Below are 24112 nucleotides of genomic sequence, written 5' to 3'. Positions count from 1 at the left end.
ATGTCATAGTTGAGAGTGTATAAGTGAATCGTGTCGGACACACTTCGAGTCCAGGATACCTTCTCATAAACGTACCCTGTGTTCTAATCCCTTAAAACATAGAAGGAAAAAATAACACACTCTCTGAGGTATTGTACAGGCAACCAGCGGGAGAAATAGGATAAACCAATCATCTGCCATCATTCAGCCTCCCCTTTCACAGACAGGTTGTTGACTTCATCCTGATTGTTTCCACCTGTCATCGGCGGTTTCGAATTATCATCGAATAAAACTATCCCTAAAGAACCCTGCAAAATATATCCCCTTTATTACCCCACATAAATGGCCACAGTCCGGCTATGCACAACAGAAGGGGACCAACTATTTTCCAGCCACGATAGTTTTGGTAGAAGAATTTTTATTCCCTTTCATTCTCGACCGATGTGGTTTGGGAATTTGTGACAACATGGACAAACGGGGGACCAACAGTAAAGCGAACAAAACAAACAAAATTTGATGTATAGTTTGATATTGACCGAGCCAGTACAAAAGACTCGCCATTAATAATGTGCCTGTGCCACAAATCAAATTTCGTTCGGGGAAACCTATATTAAACTCGGAGCCCTAGATCCCACGGGCAGTAACCGTTGGTGAAAGAATTTATTGACATTTGGTTCGTTACGTTTCCACCACCGGTGTTTATTTTACAAACTGAAATTTCCAGCTCGTAAGTTGAACCAAAAATTTCATTTGGATTTGTGGACTGAGTGAAATTTACCTCGCAGGTGAGCGGAATGGACATTGGAACGGACTGTTATAGCGGAAATTAATTTCCAATATCCGGATACGAAAATGAATAATTTGACCCGGAGTCGATTTCAGGTGAGTGTGATATTTCCGCTCCTGTTCGAATTCCATTCCACATATTGCTTCACGGGTTTTCATTTACTTGTGGAAATACAGTTCATTTTAGTTGGCCTGGAGCTTCCGGTTTCAATTTATACTTTCAATCCTCCTATTGGCGATCTAACGTACAAATCTACACCTAATACGTGATTTATTTTTGAGTTTTAGGTTACATTATCCTAAAACCTAAACCGAAAACTTAAAAACAAATCACGTATATTTTACTTCCGGGCTTTCCAAAGTAGTTCTCACATGCAGGAACCATGCATTTTTCTTTTTGTTTTTGATTTTGCTCTCGAATTTCCTTCTTTGATTCATCCATTGTCAATATTTATACAGTTTTCACTACTGAAAGAGGTAAGAAAATAACATGTTATATATGAAATTGCGCAGAATTGAATTTCTTCCAAACTCATCGCAGTCAAATAATCTTTTATGATTGTAACATTGTAATTTATGGGAAGAACTACAAACCTCCCATAAACTCACATTGCAAAATTGAAAACCATTTGTACGTTAGATCGCCAATTGGATACTGCAACATGAGGTTCGGATTAAAAAAGAAGCCTTCTGCTGGATATGCTACAGCTAATCGCTCTTAAGATGAACGTAAAATACATGGATTTATCTTGAAATGCATAATAGGAAACTAAATGAAACGAAAAAGAAATTATAGGAGGTTGTGTCCAAGACACGACCACATTGTTGACGTAGAACAATGCTGTTATTTTGTTCAAGTTGCCAGTCGCGAACTTCGGATATTTTGCCGCGAAATTTTAGAAATAACTACAAAGAATACAAAAAAAATAACCATTCTACTGGTTTGTTTGCCTTGAAATGGTATTTAGTGTAGAGTCAGTTGACGAATACCATGCTTCATGTTATTTAGGTGCGATTTGAACCTCTGGAAATCGTTCATACAACGAAAATCAACCAGCACCAAACAATCGTTCAACATAGCATGCATACAGAACCTTACATTGGCAGCTTGGAGTAGCTAAGAATATCAACACTTCTCATTATTTTGCGCTTCGGTTGATATCACTGGCTTCGAAAAAAAGTTGCATTACTTTCTCATGCTCGAAATAAGCGCATCTGTTATCCTAAGTACGGAAAATTTAGCTACTGGCTAGCGAAACCCAATCACAAAGAAAATTCTAGAACGACATTTACTTTCTTGGTGACTGAATAAACGACACAAATTCTGTCTGTTAATCACAATAACCTCGAAAAGAATTGCATTGCTCCATTAAGAACAAGATTGGCGCAAATGCCATCCTTGTTGAAGGCAGTTTCGCGATTGGCACGAGAACCCAAATATCCCACAACATTCCAGCAAGACATTCACTATGATTTAGCTTGATATTCCTCAAATAATTATGTGTGTATGCCATAGCGTCAGTTCGATACATTGATGCAATGTCAAAGGTACCAATGAAGCCCTTACGATGGTGGAAAATAAGCCATGTTCACTGCTTTCAATAAAGAAAAAGTCTTAATATTTGCCTCAGCAAAGATTCATTATTCATACCCTAGCGCAAATATTCTTCCATCTCCCTCTTTGTTTATATTTATTATCGCGGCTGCATAATTTGCACCACCAAACAATCGTCCATCTTAGCATCAAAATATAAGGTTTGCATCGCGACGGGTCAAAGCACACGGCAGCAGATACAAATGGGGTTTCAGCGTAGCGAAGATGTGCTCTTCGTACTTACGAGTTATGAAGCACGCACGTACGAACACGATGCCATATATCGATGGCTTGAAGCGACGAAATATACACTCACTTATTTCCGCTTTGCGCTCTGCTCAACGGAATATTCTTCAATCAAGCATATCTAAAGTTCACGAAAAAATAAATAGATCCCGTTTATCTTTCATAATTTTCCATGTTATGCGTCACTGTTCTCTTAAGGCAGTGTTCTAGTTTAGAAATTTGAAAAATTAAAATTTTCTTTCCTTCATATTTCTGTAGTTTAGGCATTCACGAATTTACCCTAGAAAGGACTTATCGGAAATCTTATTATTAACCGAGTTAGGGCCATTTTAGTGATGCGATATCTAATCTGGTACGGCCATAAAAATGAACTTCAACCGCGTTTTTCTCGAAACTAGTATTTTTTAAACTGGCTTAAACGATATCTCAAGTTCTACTGAACCGATTCATGTCTAATTTATATGAATACAATCTGCAGGCATCTCTCTATCGCCTGAACCTCTAAAAAATAGTATTTTTTTAAATTTTACTATTTTTTTTAAAATCGGAAAACGCAAGAAAAAACGTTTTCAACAGCATTTTGTTTCTCAAACGGCCGTCATTTTGTCAAAGAAGATGTTTTTGACTTGTCCGACGTTCATGCGATAATGGCAATTTTACTGATTCAGAATCTGTTCAATTTTTTTGTTTCAGTTAACCGGATGGACTGGAATCGTGTACTCCATGGCACAACTCTTTCTTGAACCCCCTCACTTCATCAGCTTGTAACTATTCTAGTTATGAATATTTATTCTCTGTTCAATTTTTGTTTTATTGTTCAAAAATATATGAACAAATAATGATATAATGGATATTAAAAATATTCTGTGGTTTATTTTCACGGAGCTCGAAAAAACGTTTGAAATTCGTGTCTCTACACTAGAATACCCCCTTAAGGGAAATTACTTCTGACCAGTACGACACCCTTATCAAAAGATAACACGAACGCGAAAGTTTAAAATAGAAATTATGAATAAATAATTTATTTTTGACTAATTTTCTATGATAATAGAAATCACTTTTTTGCAAGTGGTGAAAAGATTTCATACGAAAGTTGCGTATAGAGATAAAGTTCTATAATAATGATGAGATGAGGAAGCAGGTAAATTAAAGCTAAATTTTATATTGAAATTCTAGCAATTTTAAGTTGGCTTCGAGCTTACTACCATATGTCAACAGGGTATATTCGCCAACGCGGATTCTCGCTGAGCTCAGCTTGAAAATCACTCTGCGAACGAACTCTACGAATTATTCCATGCACAAACCATCGGAGCGTTCGTGTAGCTGTGACACACTATCGAAGGACAGCTACTATTACTGGACGCCATCTAGTTGTCGCATTGGAAGGCAAATAGGCATGTGCTAGAAGGGATGCCAGGTAATTTTTCAAAAACACTTTACACGACTGGAAAATATGTCTGCATGCCTGAAAGGTAACAATAAATAAACAAAGAAACATGATTCAGTTTTTATTGAAATTTGCTGAAAAAATCCATGCAATATGATTCATACAATCATATGATTCGTTTTATCAATGTTTTGTAGTTTATTTCGCTAAACGTGAAAAAGTTTCACTTCCATAGTATGAAACTGCATTCTGCAATGTTAAAATTCCAGATTCCACTAATACTAAATTCTGGTGTCCGTAAATCGCTTTAGATTTTGGATTAGAAAGAAAATTTGTATGTAATAGATAGGGGAGGACGAGGTAAAATGGCCACTCTAAGCATGGAGTACACTTGATAGTTGGATTCTGATGTCATTTCAGCTTCCTATTTAAAGCATAACTTTTTGCGAGGGGTGTTTAAATTCATGAAAAAACCTTATTAATCACCCCTTCAACTTTACTCCAAATGTCAAAACATACATCAAAGCAAACCACAAGTTGATTGTACTGGTGAAATAGTGAACATTCAATAGGAATATTCTTACGCCGAAAAAAGGCGGCGTGTGTTGTGTATCGATAGAATCGGAATACTCTTTGGCCTAAACAGCTACTTTGTAATAGATAAAACAAATGTTTATCGATGGATAGGAATATTCTTACGCCTAAAAATGGCTACAGTGTGAAAAAATGTGAAATAGTTAGAGATTTAGGCGTCGTCCTGGACTGTAAACTCACATTCATAGAACACTACAACTCTGTAATAAATAAGGCGAATAGTGTGTTAAGTTTTGTCAAACGCTTCTCACATAACTTCCAGGACCCATACACAATAAAGCTTTTATATATTACATATGTAAGGCCTATTCTGGAATACTGTAACATAGTTTGGAACCCGTATATGGTCGTACATGAAGAACGCATTGAGTCAGTCCAGAAACAGTTTCTTCTATTTGCACTTCGTAAACTCAACTGGACCTCATTTCCACTTCCTTCATATGAAGCACGTTGCATGCTCATAAACATCCAAACACTAAAAGAACGCCGTGAATTTGCAATGCTTTCTTTTGTTAATGACCTAATTTCGCAACGAGTACAGTCAGCTGAATTACTAGAAAAACTAAATTTCTATGTACCTGGGTGTCAACTAAGAACGCGAAATTTGTTTCTAACCAAAACATCCAGAACAAATTATGCAAATAACGCCCCTATCAATCGCATGATGCGTATATACAATCAGCACTGCGAAATAATTGACACAACAATGAATAAAAAACAGCTAAAAAGAAACATGTACCGCAAAAATAATATTTAACCTAAGAAAACATTGTAACATTAGTGTATAAGTGTGTAGTCTACATTTGTTTGACGAAATGAATAAATAAATAAATACAACAATAGTTATAGATACAAGAGACAACAATAGATAAAGATATACGAATAAATTCGGCTCTGTTACAACTGAATTGCTGAATGAGCCTAATAAACAGATGGGATAAAAAAAGAAAGTATTGATTCCATTTTTATGAAAGATTTCACAATCGTTCGGTCCCGTTATACAAAAAACCTGCATCCTTCGCCAGCGTATTTGGGAAAATTTCAAGGATTTTGTTTCTCATAAAATCATTTTTGATCACGTTGAAGCCGAAAAAAATGTGAAATAGGCAGTCCAGCAAACTGCCGATAAGACCGGTGTTGGGAAGAACATTGTTTTGAAACACGGGAAGATAAGGAGCTATACACATTACTTTATTTATTACTTTATTATTACTTTATTACATTACTATACTTCACTTTGGAAGGATAGCATCAAAAAAATGTTGAGCTAGTTTATTCAACTAGTTCAAAATTCTCATTCTTTTTATCGTCATATGAATCAAAGTTAATGAAACCGCTACGGGAAGCAGAGGTGAAATCTCTGGAGGTGAATCGAAGAAAATTTTGGAAAACACATAGAAGGGTCAATAATTGTAAGATGAAGCATTTCGTTAAATTCGTAACAGTTTCATGAAATTGATCCGAATCAAAATGAAAATGTCTCGTTCTGTACCAGTATTTAGGATTCCATCAATATAACTTTGAACTGTATTAGTATATCCTTTTTTTCAAATATTTTATGGCACTTCTCAGTCGTTGTTTAACTCAATTAAAAATCACAAACAATAATTTTATTGTAAAATATCGACAGACGCTCTTAAATTTAATTGTTTAAGCTAACTAAAGTTTTCAGAACTACTCAATCAAATATATCTTTCAAGTGCATTTCGCTTGAAAAAAACATTTCTTGCAACTTTTTCCCCCATGCTGTCAAACGTTTCTCCTACAAAAGAAGCTCGGGCGACTCGGGCATTGTTTATTTAGCTTTTGTGACCGAGCTAGAATAGGAATAAATGTTGTAATTTTGATAATTCGTATTTTTTTAAAGGTAAACAAATCAAATAATAAAGTGTTTCTAGTGTTCTAGTGTTCAGAATAATAAAATTAGAAAGGTTTGAGACTAGGGGCACGAACGAAAGTTTAGCGTAGGACTGTTCTGAACAGTTGTTTTTTTTTTGACGTGGGACTACGTCTAACCGGAATATATGGAGGGTAAAATGAAAACCTAAACACAGAACATGCAGGAAAAAATGAAAGATTTCGAATGCTTATAGCTCGAACATTTCGTACTGGATAGGAGAGATGTTTGCATCACTTGATAGGGAATATTTCTACGCATCTATCGCAACTAACAAAATGTTGTTTTTCATTAGATAAACAATTGAATAACTGTAAAATATTAGGCGTTATCTAAACGCCCTAACTGCATCGTTTTGATTGGCCCGATTTACGGTTTCCCTAACACAGCCATCAAAACCAAGCAGCCTTGGGGAAATCGGCATTGCAAATACATGAAAGTAGGGGGACTTTTGTTCTCATCGAAAAATGTTCCCTAACACAGACTTTAAAACCAAGCAGCGAAATCGGCATTGCAAACACACGAAAGAGCCTAGAGGCGAGTGAACTGAAAAGTTTAAACCCTCTTAAAGCCAAAAAGAAGATGAAGAACACACGAAAGTAGGGGGAGCTTCTGTTCCCACCGAAATGTGTTCCCTAATAGAGATTTCTAAACCAAGGTGCCTGGAGAAATCGGTATTTCAAATTCATGTAAGTCGGGGGTATTTTTGTTCCGACTGGAATGTGTTTCCCTAACACAGACTTCAAATCCATGGAGCGTGGGGAAATCGGCATTGCGAATTCATACAAATCGGGGGTATTTTTGTTCCGATTGAAATGTGTTTCCCTAACACAGACTTCAAAACCGAGGTTTCTGGGGAAATCGGCTCTGCAAATAAATGCAAACTGCGAGTACTTTTGTCCTCGCTTGCCTTTGTGCAGAGTGGAATATGTCTGTCCTAACATGATCTTCTAAACTTAGGAACCTGGGAAAATCGTGCAGACACTAGAAGCGAATGAACTTCCCAGTTTCAAGCAAATTCGAGATTCGAGAAGTATGTACACTTTTGGGATGTAAACTTCAGAGGGAAATGTAAAATAAAATAATCGTTTGATAATTTTTTTTTTTGTCTTTATTGGAAAGATTTTCAGCCTTAGGCTGGTTCATCAAACGTTTGATAATTCTTCCGTACATATATTTTGTTCTAGTCATCATACCAAACGTAAAAGGTCCGTCATTAAATTTACTTGTAACGAAGAACAATCAATCACAATAAATGAATTGACTTTACACGGCATTTGTTCATTTTTTTCACTCACAGAGCAAATATATTGAACTCAATTGAATTTGGAAACCGTTTCATTCAATCAAGAATTTAATCAATACAAACGAATGATTGCTAAGCTAAGGTAGTTCCACGTCAACCTTGCGGTTATATCATAGATATAACCCACTCATTTTTTTAATGTAATTATTTTCACTGTTCCGAAATCTGTTAGTTTAACTCTTTTGAAACTCCAAATAGTAGCCCTAAGAAGGACCGTTTGTTGTATGTACTCATAACCGTCAAACGGTTTGTAACGAACAAAAAACGAATATTAGCTTCTGGCAGGAAGTTCAACTGCCTAACTGAGAATCATTAATGAATATCAGTGTTACACTAACAGGGTGGAGTGGTAGATGAAGTATATGTGGATTGGTAAACAAAAAAAAATGTATCGTCATTGATTACATTGAATATGAAATTTATGGGGAAGAAACAAAGAACAAGTAGAACATACTTACGATTTCGTGATATTTTAAGGTAAAATATACATGAAATCATGAAGTTGCTTTATTTTTAATGGATAGCTATGGTATTGTGATTTCTTTCTATTGTCTTATTCTTATTATAAGTCTTATTCTAAGGCATCGTTTGCAGAGATCATAATCATATCGTATTGGTTCTACTGCTCAATCTATCATAGAAGAAATTGAGAATGAGAATCATGAATATTGTTCCATAGAAACCACATTAGACGATCATCCTAGAAGCCCATGAATAATCAAGCTGGTTGACAGCATAATTTTCATTATTGAGTATTGTTCCAACCTCCGAAGAATACAGACATACTAACAAACAAGTCTTTCCATTTGTTGGAGTCTGTAACAATTTTTGGCGACGAGGTCATTTCAACCCACTTCAAGACGATCCAGATCAACCCCTCGCAAGATGTCCGACCAGGATTTGAGGAACGCAATTCTCCGGCTCACTGAACTGGTAGCTAGCCAACAAGAGCAGATTCAACTTCTCAACCGAACCGGTCAAGCCAACCAACCGGGAAGTGAGAAAATCATCGAATCGTTGGCCACGAGAATTCAAGACTTCTACTACGATCCTGACGGTGGAGTGTTTTTCGATGCATGGTTCGCGCGCTACGAGGATATCTTCAAAGTTGACGGCAAGAATCTGGACGATCCGGCGAAGGTGAGGCTACTCTTAAGGAAGATCGGCACCAAGTTCCATGAGCGGTACGTAAACAGTATCCTGCCAAAGCATCCCCGCAATTTTGGCCTGGACGACACGGTGAAGAAACTTAAGAAGCTATTTGGCCGCCAAACCTCGCTGTTTAACGATCGCTACCGTTGTCTACAATATGTCAAGAACGAAGCAGACGATTTTTCAAGTTACGCTGCCTCTGTGAACAAGCACTGCGAAACATTCCAGCTGACCAAGCTCACCGACGACCAATTCAAGGCACTACGTTTTGTTTGCGGTCTACAATCTCCCCGCGATGCAGACATCCGAACTCGATTGATCGGTAAGTTAGAAGCTGAAGAGCATGCTCCGCCAGCAGACGACACGAAGCTCACACTGGAAAATCTCGTCGAGGAGTGCCATCGGTTTAACAATCTGAAGCAGGACACCAAGATGGTAGAGAAGCCCGTTCCGGAAAAATCCGTCGTCAACGCCGTTTCTACCAAGCCTGCTAAGAAGAAGCAACCGAAATCTCCGTGCTGGTTCTGCGGTGATTTACACTTTGTGAAGGAATGCCCCTATCAAGACCACAGCTGTAGCAAGTGCAAACGGAAGGGGCATAAAGAAGGTTACTGCTCATCCGTGGAATCAAAACCGAAGTCTGCAAAGGAATTCGAAAAACCGAAATCCAAGGAATATGTGAAGTCCAAAGGAATTTCGGTGAAACGCATCGATCTCCAAGGGAAGAGGAAATACGTTACCGTCGGAATCAATGGCAACGATTCTGTTCTCCAGTTGGATTGCGCTTCCACGCTTCACGATCATTTCTACGCAAACCTGGAAGGCGATCGGAAAACCAGCCATCAGCGAAACCGAAATCACCACCATCAGCGCTTCCGGAAATAAGATCGACATGACTGGTGAGTTCCTTGCTGAATTAACCACCCAAAGCGTGACGAAAGCAGGCATTGTCTACGTGTCATCAAGCTCCGATTTGGATGTCCTCGGAATTGAAACAATCGACCTTTTCGATCTGTGGTCAATTCCATTCAGCTCGCTGGTTAATGCTATCCATCATAAACCGGAAGACACTGAGCAAAAGCTGCGTACGAAGTTTCCTGAAGTGTTCCAGAGTACACTAGGCCGGTGCACCAAAGCGAAGGTTAAACTCTACCTGAAGCCCGACGTCCGTCCAGTGTACTGTCCAAAGAGACCAGTTGCATATGCTGCCCTTCCAAAGGTGGATGCCGAACTTTAACGTCTTCAAGACAAGGGAATAATCTCACCAGTGAAGTTATCCGACTGGGCAACCTCGATAGTCGTAGTCCGGAAGTCAGACAACGTTTCCGTCCGTATCTGCGGCGACTATTCTACAGGCTTGAACAACGCACTAGAATCAGATGCCCATCCGCTTCCGCATCCAGATGATGTTTTTGCTGATCTGGCTGGCTGCCGGTATTTCTCCCAACTCGATCTATCTGATGCGTACCTGCAAGTCGAGGTTGAGGAGGAATCTCAGAAGTATGTAACGATCAATACTCATCGTGGACTGTTAAAATACAACCGTCTGCCGCCTGGAATCAAGTCCGCTCCTGGTGCGTTCCAAAGGATTATCGATAGCATGGTCGCTGAGATTCCTGGAGTGAAACCGTATCTGGATGACATCATGATTGCCGGTAGGACAAAGGAAGAACACGATCGCAGCCTCCATGAAGTTCTGGAACGGATCAAGACGTACGGTTTTCATCTGAGGATCGAAAAATGTCGATTTGGCCTATCGCAAATCAAGTTTCTAGGTCATATAATCGACAAAGGCGGCTTACGACCTGATCCAGCGAAGACTACCGCAATTTCGCAGATGCCAGCTCCAATGAACGTATCACAGCTTCGATCGTATCTTGGAGCTATCAATTATTATGGGCGTTTCGTCAAGCAGATGAAGGAGCTGAGAGCACCCATGGACTACTTGCTGAAACAAAACGTCAATTGGGAATGGACTGCAAGCTGCCAGAAGTCATTCGACAAGTTCAAAACGCTGCACACTTCCGACTTGTTGCTGACGCACTTTGACCCGAACAAGGAAATCATCTTAGCAGGTGATCAGTGAAGGCAATTTCGCACATTTCAAGATCACTGACCCCTGCAGGGAAAAATTACGGCCAGATCGAGAAAGAAGCTTTGGCGCTGATTTTTGCTGTGACACGATTTCATAAGATGTTGTTCGGCCGGAAATTTACCTTGCAGACTGATCACCAACCACTTCTCAAGGTGTTCGGAAGCAAAAATGGAATTCCGGTATACACGGCCAACCGACTTCAACGCTGGGCGCTTACGCTGATGCTGTACAATTTGATGCTGTACATCCAGTTCGTGCGCACTGAAGAATTTGGACAAGACTGATGAAATGCCATGCAACAGCAGATGAAGAATATGTCATTGCTTCTGTACAAATGGAAGCCGATGTCAACGCCGTTCTCAGTGATTCTACTTCTAGTCTTCCCGTGACGTCTGAAATTATCGCTGCTGAAACATCAAGAGATCCTGTGGTGGTGTTCCATATCAATGAAGGATGGCCCAAGTATTCCAAGGAAATTGATGATCCAATTGTTCAACAATTCTTCACTCGCCGAGACAGTCTGCAGATCGTTCAAGGTTGCATCATGTTCGGCGATAGAGTCGTTGTGCCAGACCGTTTTCGCAAACGCATTCTCCACCAACTGCATCGAGGCCATCAAGGAATGGAGCGGATGAAATCCCTAGCGAGGAGTTTCGTGTACTGGCCCAACATCGATGATGTCGTCGAAGACTACGTCCGCTGCTGTAGATCTTGTGCTGAAGCTGCTAAGTCACCACGCAAGACGGACCTGGAGTCGTGGCCCATTCCATCGAAGCCGTGGGAACGAATCCATATTGATTATGCTGGCCCAATCAATGGATACTACTACTTTCTGGTAATCGACGCATATTCAAAATGGCCAGAAATCTATCGCATTCGAAGCACAAGTACAACAAAGACACTGGAGATGCTAGACGAGATATTTGCAAGATACGGTAATCCCAAAACTCTCGTCTCGGATAATGGATCGCAATTTGTTAGCGCCAGATTCAGGCAATTTTGTGAAGAAGCTGGAATCACCCACTTAACGATTGCGCCCTACCATACACAGTCTAATGGACAGGCTGAGCGCTTTGTGGACACACTCAAGAGAGGACTCAAGAAGATACGAGAGGGAGGAAATCCAGCAACTTTCCGACATCTTCAAACATTCCTTTCCGTTTATCGATCCACGCCCAATCGAAGTGCTCCTGATCATAAGGAATCCACTAGTGATACTACTGAGACAAGTTTGCCATGGACTATGCTGCTTGAGGAATTTGGTATGCAAGTTTTGTGTACCCCATGCCCCAATGAAACTGCCGATCCTGATTTGGAAAAAGTTCAACAACCACCTGAAGTACTGCCCGAGATGCCACCCTCAGGTCAACAACCACCTCAACTACCACCTCCTACCGAACCAACATTGGATCAAGAAGAGGTACCAGTCCCTGAAGCCGTTGTTGAAGTCATTGAACCACAGTGCTCCAATCAACCCGTTCGTAACCGAAGGCTTCCAGCATGGCTTGCACCGTACGATCTCTTTTAAGGGGGAGATGTACATAGAAACCACATTAGACGATCATCCTAGAAGCCCATGAATAATCAAGCTGGTTGACAGCATAATTTTCATTATTGAGTATTGTTCCAACCTCCGAAGAATACAGACATACTAACAAACAAGTCTTTCCATTTGTTGGAGTCTGTAACAAATATGAGTCATTAAGACTATTAATATTTCATTTAGTTTCATTTTTGTGATACGATGTAATGTCGATCTCAATAGGTCCTTACATGATAATCGCTGCCATCCTCCTAGTATTGATATAATTTTTCGCTACACAATTGCCCATATTGCCGCAGCCCGGTAGACATTCGCTTCACGAACGATCACTGTATGGATGACACTTTCCTCGTTGCTTTGATGAAATCTTGCACTAAATTTGAGTGATGCTTGAAATCTTGCATCTGATGATTTCAACATGTCGAAAAAGGTCTTGCTAATTTGTTTGATAGAACGAATTATTGCACATAATTTAGTGTTGCATAGAGCATTCATGGGAAGTTGAAAGAAATAATGTATAGTGTGTGGGACGTGAATGTGATCCTCCTATTACATCCAATGTATTTCACTTGCAATGCGTTGCGTTGTCCCTTTTATACATACCGTGCCTATGCGATGCAGCCCTGCCGCCCATATTTCGCCGGCTATAAGGTTTGCTCCAACCCTGCATCGCCCAACCTAATTCGCGTTGACAGTGCGACGGTAGTGCCTCCTGGTGTTGGCAGGTGTTGGCTTCTCATTAGGGGGCAAAACATAAACAAACCGCCATCGAAAATATACAAATTTGATACAGTGATTACTCATTGTAATTCTTTGATTGTGTCGTCTGCTGGTTTTAGGAATGTTTAAACAGCTTTCAAACAGCATATTACGGTGAATAACGAATATTCTGGCCTCATTCAGCGTTTGTAGGAGGCAGAAAAAATAGGCGCATCTGGAGGACTGAGATTTTAGGGTAATTTCTTTAATAAAATTATGAATGAAACTTGAAAAGAAATGAAGTGCTGTTATATTAAACAGTTCTGTCAATTCATTGTCTTTAATAATAAAGCGAAAAACATTACGATACAATTCATTTGCAGTGCAGTGCTTCGTGGAGAAAATGGCCGAGTGGAAGCAAAGTGAACCTTGCAACGAGCCTTGTGATGAAAATATCGGGATTCAATCTATAACACCGCATTCTAGTAAAGTGGTTTGTATAGTTCCTGGATGTCGTACACGGAATGGCCAAGGATATTCATTCCACAACTTTCCCCCGAAGGCGGATAGAAAACGGTATAAGGTTTGGTTGACAAAATTGCGACTGAATTATGAGCCATCTCCGTCGTCGAAAGCTTGCAGCTTACATTTTAGCATTACAAACTTTGTTGTTCCTAGTAAGTAGTGTTTTTCTGTTGCATTCTAAAATACTAATGTCTAATATTTTATTCTAGCTGCGAGAAGGCTTACTGAACGGATGATTTTAAAAAGAACAGCCATACCAGACATCAACTTACCTAAACCAATTTGTAACACAGTGAGAGAAATAGCAGCTAAAAATCGCAGCCAGGCGGAATGAATTTAAACCAGATCTGAATCATTATATGGAGGACAGCCAAATGTCGATCTGTGATGATACTGAGGACGCAATAGACATTATTACAGTACCGGACTTTGAGCAAGCAGCTGTTATTACATCATCGGACTTTGTGCAAGCAGCTGTTATTACATCACCGGACTTTGTGGAAGCAGCTGTTCAGGTGGACACGCTTGATTTGGATAAACTTTTTATCGGTCGTCGTAGAACTATGTCTGTCCACTTTAAAACCGATTCGGAGTTGAACTCCTGGACAGGGTTAGCTTCCCTCAAAATGTTGGATACCATCGTTGAGGGCTTATGTTCGTTGGCCGCGTATAAGAAGCGATCGCACTCTACCGTTCCTGTAGAAGAGGAAGTGCTTGTAGTGTTTGTGAAAATGAAAACGAATATATCGTTCTCTTGCATGAGTGCTCTGTTTAACTTACATTACCAGACTATTTCTCAGGTGTTTTACCGGACAGTTCCATTGTTGAAGATGATGTGCACTCCATTAGTACCATGGCCAACACAAGAAGAAGTTAATCGCAATATGCCACACTATTTCCGACCATATTATACTGACGTTATCGCTGTACTCGATTGCACTGAAATGCCAATTAAAAAACCAAAATGTCTCCACTGCAGGATCAACGCATATTCGCATTATAAAGGACGTGAGACTGCGAAGATTATGCATATGGTATATGATATTTTCTTACTCACCATTTTTGCAGAAAGCTATAGAATCTCAAGATAACTTTGAACAAAAATTATAGTTTTTCTCACTGCGTTTGTTTACGTTTCACCCCCTAATTTGAAATGTCAAACTCAATGCCGTCAACGCGGATTACGCAGCACGAGATCTCGTCTTCCTCGGCATTCTGGCAGCGGTAAAGGCAAGACGTGTGTGATGCGGATAAGGTTAAAACATCTCCGAAATGGCTGGACTTTTGGTGGCTAAAATCACACATATAGTACATGATTTACCTTGTTGAATTTTTCACTTGTTTTATTACTTCCACTGTTGATATCACAGGCTGGATAAATTTGCCGTCTAATGGTATATATTATAACATTGTCCACATACCAGGTGGACAACTTTAAGGGGGGTAGGGGTTACGAAAACGTCCACGCTTGTCCACGGTGAGAGGGCAGGGGGTATAGATTACATCCACGCGGACACTACTAATATTTTTGAAAAAAATATTTATCTCTATACAACAATATATGAAAAATATTCTGCATTCTCAGGAAATTTGTCCGTATTTATGTAAAACAGACTGTCTGATAGTACTGCGCAGTGTAAATTCTGTATTTCTCCATATCATTGGAATTGTTTGCTGGAATTTGTAGTCTGAGAGTATCGCACATGACCTGAGAGCGATCGATTTATTTTCATTGATTTTTTAAAAATCATGTATTATGATTATCGAACAGAATTGAGATGCCATTATCGGCAGTATTCAGATGCCTCCAAAGTATGTTGGAATGTTGTATATTACAAAAAACGACTTTCGCTTCGTTTATGTTTAAGAACTCGAACAAAAAAATATTTCACAGGAGAATGCCTCTCATCGTTGAATTGTAATATTTACTGAAATGCGCTTCTAGTTGTTGAGTTGTCCAGCAAGTTCGTGTGCGCAACTGATGATAATTGAATCGAGAATAGTCATCGGTATACAAAAAATCAATTAGCAGGTTCGTTACAAGTATCTATGGTCATGAGCACTTGGTGATACTTGATTAGGTAAAATGCTACAAAGTATGAGTTCTTAAATGGATCGCGTCTTCATCAACAACTCGCTTTATAAATGCAATGAAAGTTCGCAGTTTGAAGCAAATCGTGACAGGCGAAGAAAAATATGATCACATTATTAGACATCTCCAAAGCCGGTCTTCACCCATAGAAAATCACGAGCTTCTACCAACCAACCAATCGATAAATACCAACAAATATTCGCCGCTAAATAAATCAGAATGTGCAATCTAGAATAAACGTTCAGAGTTAGTCAAGGCCTCTTCCAGAATAATGCAAAACCTGTTTCTATGACAGCACGACAAAAATTCTTAGAGTTTGTCTAGGATATGATAGTCTACGCGTATCATCAGCATTGCATCTCCTGATTATCAGACCGCTAAGAAAAAAAATGGGTGGGTTATATCTATGATATAACCGCAAGGTTGACGTGGGACTATCTTAGCTTAGTAACCATTTGTATGTATTGATTGCAGTTTGCATGTATATGCAATGACGATTTCCCCAGACACCTTGGTTTAGAAGTCTTTATAGGTAATCAGATTTCAGTCGGAACAAAAATACTCCCGACCTGCATGAATTTGCAATCCCAATTTCCCTGGACACCTTGTTTCTGAAGCCTGTGTTGGGGAAACATATTTTAGTCGGAACAAATTGCCCTCGACTTGCATGTATTAGCAATGCCAATTTTCCCTCGCTCCATGGATTAGAAGTCTGTGGTAGGGAAACTCATTTCAGTCGGAACAAAAATGCCCCCGAATTGCATGTATTTGCAATGCTAACTTTCCCACGCTCCTTGGCCTTGAAGTCTGCGTTAGGGAAACGCATTTCGGTGGGAACAAAAGCTGCCCCTACTTTCATGTATTTGCAATGTCGATTTCGCCAATGCTGCTTGGTTTTGAAGTCTGTGTTAGGGAACATATTTCGGAGAGAACAAAAGTCCCCCTACTTTAATGTATTTTCAATTCCGATTTCCCCAACGCTGCTTGGTTTTGAAGTCTGTGTTGGGGAAACCGTAAATCGGGCCAATCAAAACGAGGCAGTTAGGGCGTTTAGATAACGCTTAACATTTTACAGTTATTCAATTATTTATCTAATGAAAAATGACATTTTATTAATTGCGATAGATGCGTAGAAATATTCCCTATCAATTGATGCAAACATCTTTCCGATCCAGTAGAAAATGTTCGAGTTATAAGCATTCGAAATCTTGCATTTTTTCCTGCATGTTCAGTGTTTATGTTTTCATTTTACCCCCCATATATTACGGTTAGACGTAGTCCCACGTCAAAAAATTAATTTCATGAATTTCGACTAATTGAACCCAGTTTTTCGACGAGGAAACAAAGAAGTGATGTATTTTGTAAGTTTCTTGAAGTATGACGAAAAATTGTGGAACAAAAATGTGCATATAGAATCGAATAAATGTATGCCCTGAATAGTTTGCTTTTGATTTTTCCCCAAAAATCGACATGATTATTCCAAACAGTTCAATATTTCCCAAGAAAGAGTATTGCTTGATGAAACGCGGGGACTTACTATTGAAGCTCAGACGAAGAAAGACTTTGCAATAGTGAACTGATCTTAATGGGATGATGAATTTACGGATCAGCTAAATGAACGGCATCAGATATTGGGCACTGACTCACATCTATTAGCTTGATCGGAAATTTCGAAGCTGAACTTGCCAAAACTGAAAAGCACAACACATGTTTATATCCATGACAAAGGCATGATAATATCCACATCGATTTTTATACTCCTGCTGTCTCGTTTCGAAATTCAGTTTTTCTTCAATGGTTTCCAATAACTGAATCTCAATAACGAAGCTCTTGATTTCATTGTCTGATTTTATTGAAAACTCAAACAGTTCAGATAGCTTGCGCCGGTTTATGATAGATTCACGTGTGATGTTTTGTTCTAACGTGAATATAATGTTTTTAACATGATTACTACGTAAATGGAGTTTTAAAGAAAACAAACAGCAATACAAATAACGTCACGAGTTGTTGTTTCCCAAAGTTGTTCAAAGAATTGAGAAGAAATCCCTACTATTAAGTTTACATTTTTATAATGTAAAAATATAGGATAGGGAATAGAAACAAGCATAACATTGAATTTAGGCTGAATTCAACTATTTTTCCGATCATTTTTTCCAATAAATAGATAAATGTCCACGTGGACAACATGGGGAGGGTTATAACAAATGTCCATGCTTGTCCACGGTGGCGGAGGGGGGTGTCTGAAATCGTACTTTTTTTGCCCACCTGGTATGTGGACGGTCCCTTATGAACTACTATTCAATACATATTTTATCTGCATAGTGTGATTTATTTCCGTCCATTCCAAAAATTCATCTGGAAACAATTTAACCATTCCGACAACACTTCTGGGAGCGCTGCGAAAGAGACATTAATGAGAGAGCAATTCTCGCACACAGATGCACATTTGACACTACAAACTCATAGCGGATAGAACAGCAAAAATCGAATATGGCTGCCGTGGTGTTGAAAAAATTTGCAGCGATCTCGGTTTTCGGTTATATTTGTGCTCTCAGCGTAGCAAAACAGCAGTTTTAACACCGTGGAATATCGCGACACAGAACAATCGTTTCGAGTGTTGATAAAATATCGGCGAAAGCCAATTTGCAGAAGCTGGAAGTTGCAATTCGATTGTGAAGGGACGATTTTTTCATGGTTCCTCTCGCTCTGCTGCGGATCATCAATCAGTTCAACGTACGTTCGGAAGAAAGGAAAACGAAGGAGGAATATTCGCGTGGCCGCATCCAAAGCTAGGGGCTCAACCAGTTCATTCGGTCGATTTCTCGGGCAGTGTCATCAGGATTCGCGTTCCAACCGGTGAAGCAAAGAAAAAAGGGATTGGGAGATCCCTGTGGAATCATCAGCCGTAAAAAAAGCATTTCATGCAAGAGGTGAAAACTGAGTAGTGGTGTAGGACTTCCAGAAGGCACAGGAGACGAAACGTCAAAAAAGGCCGTCAAGAGAGTTGGATTAAGTTCAGTTCCGAGTTATTTTTTGTGCCCATCGCTTTCTCGAAAACAGTCATTGCATCGCCGTCAATTGTGTGTATTGCCAACACGATATTTTTTTCTTGTATCGCATCGATCATCTTTCCTCCCAGCGATTGGTAAATTTCGTGCAGATATTCTGCGACAAGTCCCGAACGAAAGCTAGAGAAAAAAGCTGGCCTTTTTCTTCTGCCGTGGTGTTGAAAAAGTAAGAAAATATGCGCGATGAACGGAAGAAAATTCCGCTGAAGAGTGTATGCGAAGAAGAACAATAATTCGAAGCAAGTTAAAAAAAATATTACCGCGAGTGAGAGAAACGTGTGCCGACGAGTCCGAGTCCGTGAGAGAAGAGCGAACTTTTTTGACAGTTCGCAAAGTGCGTCGAGTTTGGGTGGCGAGAGTGTGTTTGTGTGAGCGATAACAACAAACAACAAAAACAAAGTGAAAAGTGTGTGCGAGAGAGGGAACGGAGCTGAGCAGTGTTTCGATTTTTCCTTGTTTTGTGCATTGTTCCGGGAGTGATTTTGTGGTGAATTCGAGTGATTTGAGCCTTCGGAAATCCAGCTAAATTTTTAGGATAGCGATTATCCAATTGTGCAGGAATAACAACCATTGGGATTAGAGTGTTTCCAGTGCGTGTCCGGTGCTTTGGATCTCGTGTTTTCACCCGAAAAGTAATTATCTCACATTCGGTATGCTTTTGGCATGACATTTGAAATTTTATCTCATAGGAATATTTTTTTTAGTGTTTGACATTGTTACCGCAGCTGACAGGAATGGAAATTTTGTAGGCTGCTTTGCAATGACTCTCCTAAATTTAACTTCCTTTGCGTAATCATTGCTGGGTTCTGCAGCATTCCAGTTCACAATCATCCGCTGATCAACAGTAAATTGCAATCTGGAACGATGCAATGATAATTGTCTCTAATGGATTTTTTTTTCTTGTGGAACAGATTTTTTTGTCTTTATTTCCTGTCCACTGTATCAAATGTATTAGAAAGGCGAAATAATGCATGTCATTTCACTCCGCATAATGCGAATTTAATATGATGCAATAAATTGAATTGGTACAATAAGATACAGACATTTCTGGTTGATGCTGAAGGTAAACTTCTGGTTATTATGCATGAATATGAAAACAACTCATAAGAATACTCCGACGATTTAATGCTAAAAATGTTTCTAAAAGTTGTACGTATGCTGAAGCTTATTCAAAGTTGAATGAATCTTTGTATTCGTAGACTTCTGTGAAGATTGATTTTCGTTCATGTTCATTTCTTTTTGACATTTTTCTCCTTTTGGTTCATCATATGGTCGGTGTTGAGTCAGACCGGACCAAATAACACAATACGAAAAAATAGTTAAATCCACACGGTTTATTTTTACGCAGATTTCGGAATTTACGCGGCACGTATCAACTGCGTGAAAATTCAATATGCTAATTAATGTGACTTTTCACGAAAAAAGCTTGTATTGTATCACTGATTAGTAGCAGAGAAATAAAAGGAGTTACAGATATCATGATTCTAACATGCAAAAAAAAATAATCAGTTAATCAACTGTTAGAATATAGGTTGCATTTTAAACTAATAATTCACTGTTTGTTAGATTTTTACACGGATTTTGAAAATTACCCGGTTTATATTGACGCGGTTTTTGTTTACGCGACACGTATCCCCCGCGTAAAAAGCGACTCCAGTGTAGTAGCAAATAATCAAGGATTGCTTAATATACATTCTACTTTCCTCAGATCACACTTATGTTGCAAATAACCTGATTTATGACATAAATTTATTGTGAATGATCAGCACAGTCTAATAATAGTATGCAGACAGAGAAGATTCTTCCCTACGTTCTTCAATGAACACGGAAAAGTAAATCATATTGAAACACAATTTAATTCGGCTCTTTAAAACTTATGTAACTGATGCTGTAAAAATAAACGAATTAATAAAAAAAAAGAAACACAATTTATGTGCTTCCCGGACAACTAGTAAATGAAAAACGATTTTTTTTCATGAAAATCATATATAATCAAGGCGAGTTTGGGTTTGTTGAAAAGCCCCAAGTCTCTAGTTGCTAATAACACCCTAAAGCGTTCGACCAAAATTAACCAAATTTTTATGTTTTTTTTACGATTTTCTTCAAAATGGTTTGTCCACCTCTGAACATGATCATGATTTGTCCGGTATTGAAAATCACTTATTTTGAACTAAGAAATTCGAATTTTAGTAGACGGTGTGTTTCTCATTGTTTGAGTTTACTGTAATTGTATTGATTTATTCATAATTTAGGCTTTCTCCACAATCAGAGATGCCAACCTTCCTGATTTTTCAGGATTTCCCAGACTTTTTAGCACGATATTCTGACGAACACTCAATTTATCCTGATTTTTCTGATTTTTGTACTCTTCACATTATTCGTAACCAATATACTGGTTTCCATGCCAAAGTTTTCTGTCATGATAGTTGTTCGGTTCGCACTTGTATATTTTTTAATTAAAGTTAAATTTTCTAGACGCAAAGTTGTACTTAACTTTCTTTTATCTCTACCCTCAATAGTTTCGTGGCTTTCCAAAACAGTGCTAGAATATTTCATGAAACCAGATTGTCTGACGAATTTATGAAATTACAACGAGATTAATATTAGAGATTAAGTTAGAGTAGTGTGTTTGTGTATGTAGATAAAATTACTCAAGAGAAAATTTTTGAATCCACAGTCAATATATAAAAAAATTATATATAATATAATTGGTTTGTCTGAATCAAAGTAGAATCAACTTTAATGATGGGACTATAGTAAAAATATTTACAATAATTTGTACTAAATAGCATAAACATTAGGAAAAACTCAACAAGTCTTCCCCTGCTGATACGCTTTCCTCCTTTGTTGAGTAAAGATTCATTCCAAAGCATGGATGATGAATTCAGTGATGCTGTTGGTTTTTCAGCAAAAATATAAACGATCAAAAAGTCAGGTGAAACACTAGCATTTCCGCTTTTGCAAGAATTTATACCATGCTTATTAATTCTTTCACATATCCGGTCTTCGCCCGAAGGAGGATATAGTCTGTTTCTGGTGGGAATCGGAATGGATTCTGTATCGAGGCGATCTGGCGTAGTGGTGGTACGAGCTCAATTCACACTCCCGACGTTCTTCCAAAAATGAAAGTAAAAGTGACGAGCCAGCCGAAATGTGTCACTATAATAGAAAAAAAAAAAAATATTGGAGGTTGTGTCCAAGATACGACCGCATTGTTGACGTAGAACTACGCTGTTATTTTTTATAAGTCGCTTGTTTATACCTTCGGATATTATTATATAATGCTGTGAAATTTTAGAAACAACTACTTAGTAGAATAATCTCTGAAATGGTTTTTTCATTGTAGTTCGTTCGTCATAGCATGCATACAGAGCGATACATTGGTGGCTTGAAACTACTAGGAATATAAACACTTCTCATCATTTTGCGCTATTCTCAAAAGAAACGCTTCTGTTAATATTACTGGTCTCGAAAAAAGTTGCATAACTATCTCATGCTAGAGAGAAGCGCAGCTGTCACCCTTAGTGGAGGAAGTTTTGCTACTGGCAAGCGAAACTTAATCACATACAAAATTCCAGAACGACATTTACTTTCTTGGTAACTAAACAAGCGAAATAAACTCTTTTTGTTAATATCAACAACCTCGAAAACAGTAGCAATGCTTCACTATGATCAATATTAGCGCAAATGCAATCCTAGTTGAAGGCAGTTTTGCGGCTGGCACTCGAACCCAAATAACTTATAACATTCCAGTAAGACATTCAAGATGCTTGGTATTCCCCAAATTTTTTTTTGGCGTACAACCTTAACGCTGCTTCGCCATAACTTCAGTTTAATGCATTGATGCATTCTCAAAGGCACTAAAGGCACCAATGATGGCGGAAAACAAACAATGTTAACTGCTTGGAAAAAGACTGAATTATGCCGCACAGCTTTTTTATTGCTATTTTTATTGCCCCTGGCAATGCGTTCGTTTTTTGCAGTGCTCGAGCCTGCTTTCCTCTTCTTATTGCTCATCACACACTACGCGAAGCGTTCAATTTATGACGCGGAAAGAAAGACACATGATACGAATAACGCGAACAACGAATAGAAAAACCAAACTACGATATCTAAGTTGGATTACCACTGGTGGGGTCCAATCTTAGATCGAAGCGCAGCGAAAGCAAAGTGAACTGGATTGCTCAACAGTCCGATTCCGAATGAAAGTTTGCCTTCTTCTTCTTCTTTGTTTTTAAGAGGCTTTAAACTTAAGTTTGCCTCAGCGAGATTCACTGTTTATACTCTAGGCAAGTATTCCCCTTCATTCTTCTACTTTTTCTTTGTTCACGGAGACTTTAAATCATACGATTTCCCCTTCGTTGGTCGTCGATAAGTTGCTCGTTATTGACTGCTCTGTTCGGGAAATCACACAAATAGACAGAACAAATGTATGGGAAAATGGAAACTCTTAAAGTTTTCATGAATTTCAACTATCTACAAACCAGGGGATTCTAATGTATAGCATATTAAACAAATCTTAGGGAATTTCCGATTCGTTTAGTATGTAAATCGCCAAAATCCGTTCGCGGCAAAAATAGTTATCAACGTTAACTTTATTTTATAAAAACGTGACCTGTTTTCTAATTTGGCACCCTTAATGAAAGACGTAGTTCTACGTCAAAAATGGATTGTGTATTGAGCTACTACCAAGCAACTTGTTTCTCTCATGTATGCCTCGCAGCAGTTTTCAACGAGGAAGCAAACATGGAGGATAGAATATTTAAGCTGTGTGAAAGATGGCGAATGATTGTGAAACAGAACTATGGATATAAAATTGAGTTATAATGCTTTGATTGAAACTGGTGTTTTTGTTTTCTCAAAAATCGACATTAACTTTTCGGACAACCCAATATGAGCTATCCTGATTTATCCTGATTTTTATTTTCACTCTCCCTGATTTTTTAAAATTATAGTTGGCAACCCTGTCCACAATATTAAATTTCTTGGGCATTTTAAAGGTGAACACTCAACACAGAGAAACTTTATTTCTGCTACCCGCGGAGGACACCATGAACTGCAGCGCGCCAAACGGTCGCCATAGTAACCAATTGGGCAAACCAACATCAGTTCATCGGACAAACCATGATCATAAATGAGGTCTTCGAGA

General features: G+C 38.7%; 4 protein-coding genes and 1 long non-coding RNA gene across 7 annotated transcripts in view; 4 read left to right on the top strand and 1 right to left on the bottom strand.

Moving 5' to 3' along the window:
- The first annotated feature begins 8674 nt into the window (after nucleotides 1-8674).
- Nucleotides 8675-9826, top strand: LOC129773679 (uncharacterized). The gene has a single exon (XM_055777325.1). It carries the CDS (start codon nucleotides 8675-8677, stop codon nucleotides 9824-9826), a length of 1152 nt encoding a protein of 383 aa, XP_055633300.1.
- A 7-nt stretch (nucleotides 9827-9833) lies between these two features.
- Nucleotides 9834-11320, top strand: LOC129773678 (uncharacterized protein K02A2.6-like). Its single transcript, XM_055777324.1, has 3 exons — nucleotides 9834-10053; nucleotides 10189-11016; nucleotides 11067-11320. The coding sequence occupies exons 1-3, from the start codon at nucleotides 9834-9836 to the stop codon at nucleotides 11318-11320; spliced, it is 1302 nt and encodes a 433-aa protein (XP_055633299.1).
- Nucleotides 11321-11370: 50 nt separating this feature from the next.
- LOC129773677 (uncharacterized protein K02A2.6-like) lies at nucleotides 11371-12564 on the top strand. Its single transcript, XM_055777323.1, has one exon. The coding sequence runs from the start codon at nucleotides 11371-11373 to the stop codon at nucleotides 12562-12564; it is 1194 nt and encodes a 397-aa protein (XP_055633298.1).
- Nucleotides 12565-14282: 1718 nt separating this feature from the next.
- Nucleotides 14283-15007, bottom strand: LOC129779957 (uncharacterized). Its single transcript, XR_008743808.1, has 3 exons — nucleotides 14861-15007; nucleotides 14584-14742; nucleotides 14283-14499 (listed from the first exon to the last, which is right to left on the bottom strand). It is a non-coding gene; the product is annotated as an uncharacterized LOC129779957 (long non-coding RNA).
- Nucleotides 15008-18358: 3351 nt separating this feature from the next.
- The window catches only part of LOC129779979 (protein bunched, class 2/F/G isoform), a 381770-nt gene continuing 376016 nt past the window's right edge, over nucleotides 18359-24112 (top strand). The window contains exon 1 of one of the 3 annotated variants that reach the window (XM_055787799.1): nucleotides 18359-19595. The gene's annotated coding sequence lies outside the window, so the exon portion shown is untranslated. Of the gene's footprint in view, nucleotides 19614-24112 lie in introns of all 3 variants that reach the window. The other 2 variants (XM_055787800.1, XM_055787801.1) reach the window with 2 other exon arrangements.

This window comes from Toxorhynchites rutilus, chromosome 3 (genome assembly GCF_029784135.1).
Source record: "Toxorhynchites rutilus septentrionalis strain SRP chromosome 3, ASM2978413v1, whole genome shotgun sequence".
Taxonomy (NCBI): domain Eukaryota; kingdom Metazoa; phylum Arthropoda; class Insecta; order Diptera; family Culicidae; genus Toxorhynchites; species Toxorhynchites rutilus.
This window is presented reverse-complemented; position numbering and strand designations above follow the sequence as displayed.

What these genes read in the sequence shown, in the direction of transcription:
- LOC129773678 (XM_055777324.1), top strand. Translation starts at nt 9,834, where the DNA reads ATGACTGGTGAGTTCCTTGCTGAATTAACCACCCAAAGCGTGACGAAA. An exon ending in GTTTCCTGAAGTGTTCCAGA is followed by an intron (nt 10,054 to 10,188) that starts GTACACTAGGCC and finishes AACGTCTTCAAG; the next exon opens with ACAAGGGAATAATCTCACCA. An exon ending in CAAGGAAATCATCTTAGCAG is followed by an intron (nt 11,017 to 11,066) that starts GTGATCAGTGAA and finishes TGACCCCTGCAG; the next exon opens with GGAAAAATTACGGCCAGATC.
- LOC129773679 (XM_055777325.1), top strand. Translation starts at nt 8,675, where the DNA reads ATGTCCGACCAGGATTTGAGGAACGCAATTCTCCGGCTCACTGAACTG.
- LOC129773677 (XM_055777323.1), top strand. Translation starts at nt 11,371, where the DNA reads ATGGAAGCCGATGTCAACGCCGTTCTCAGTGATTCTACTTCTAGTCTT.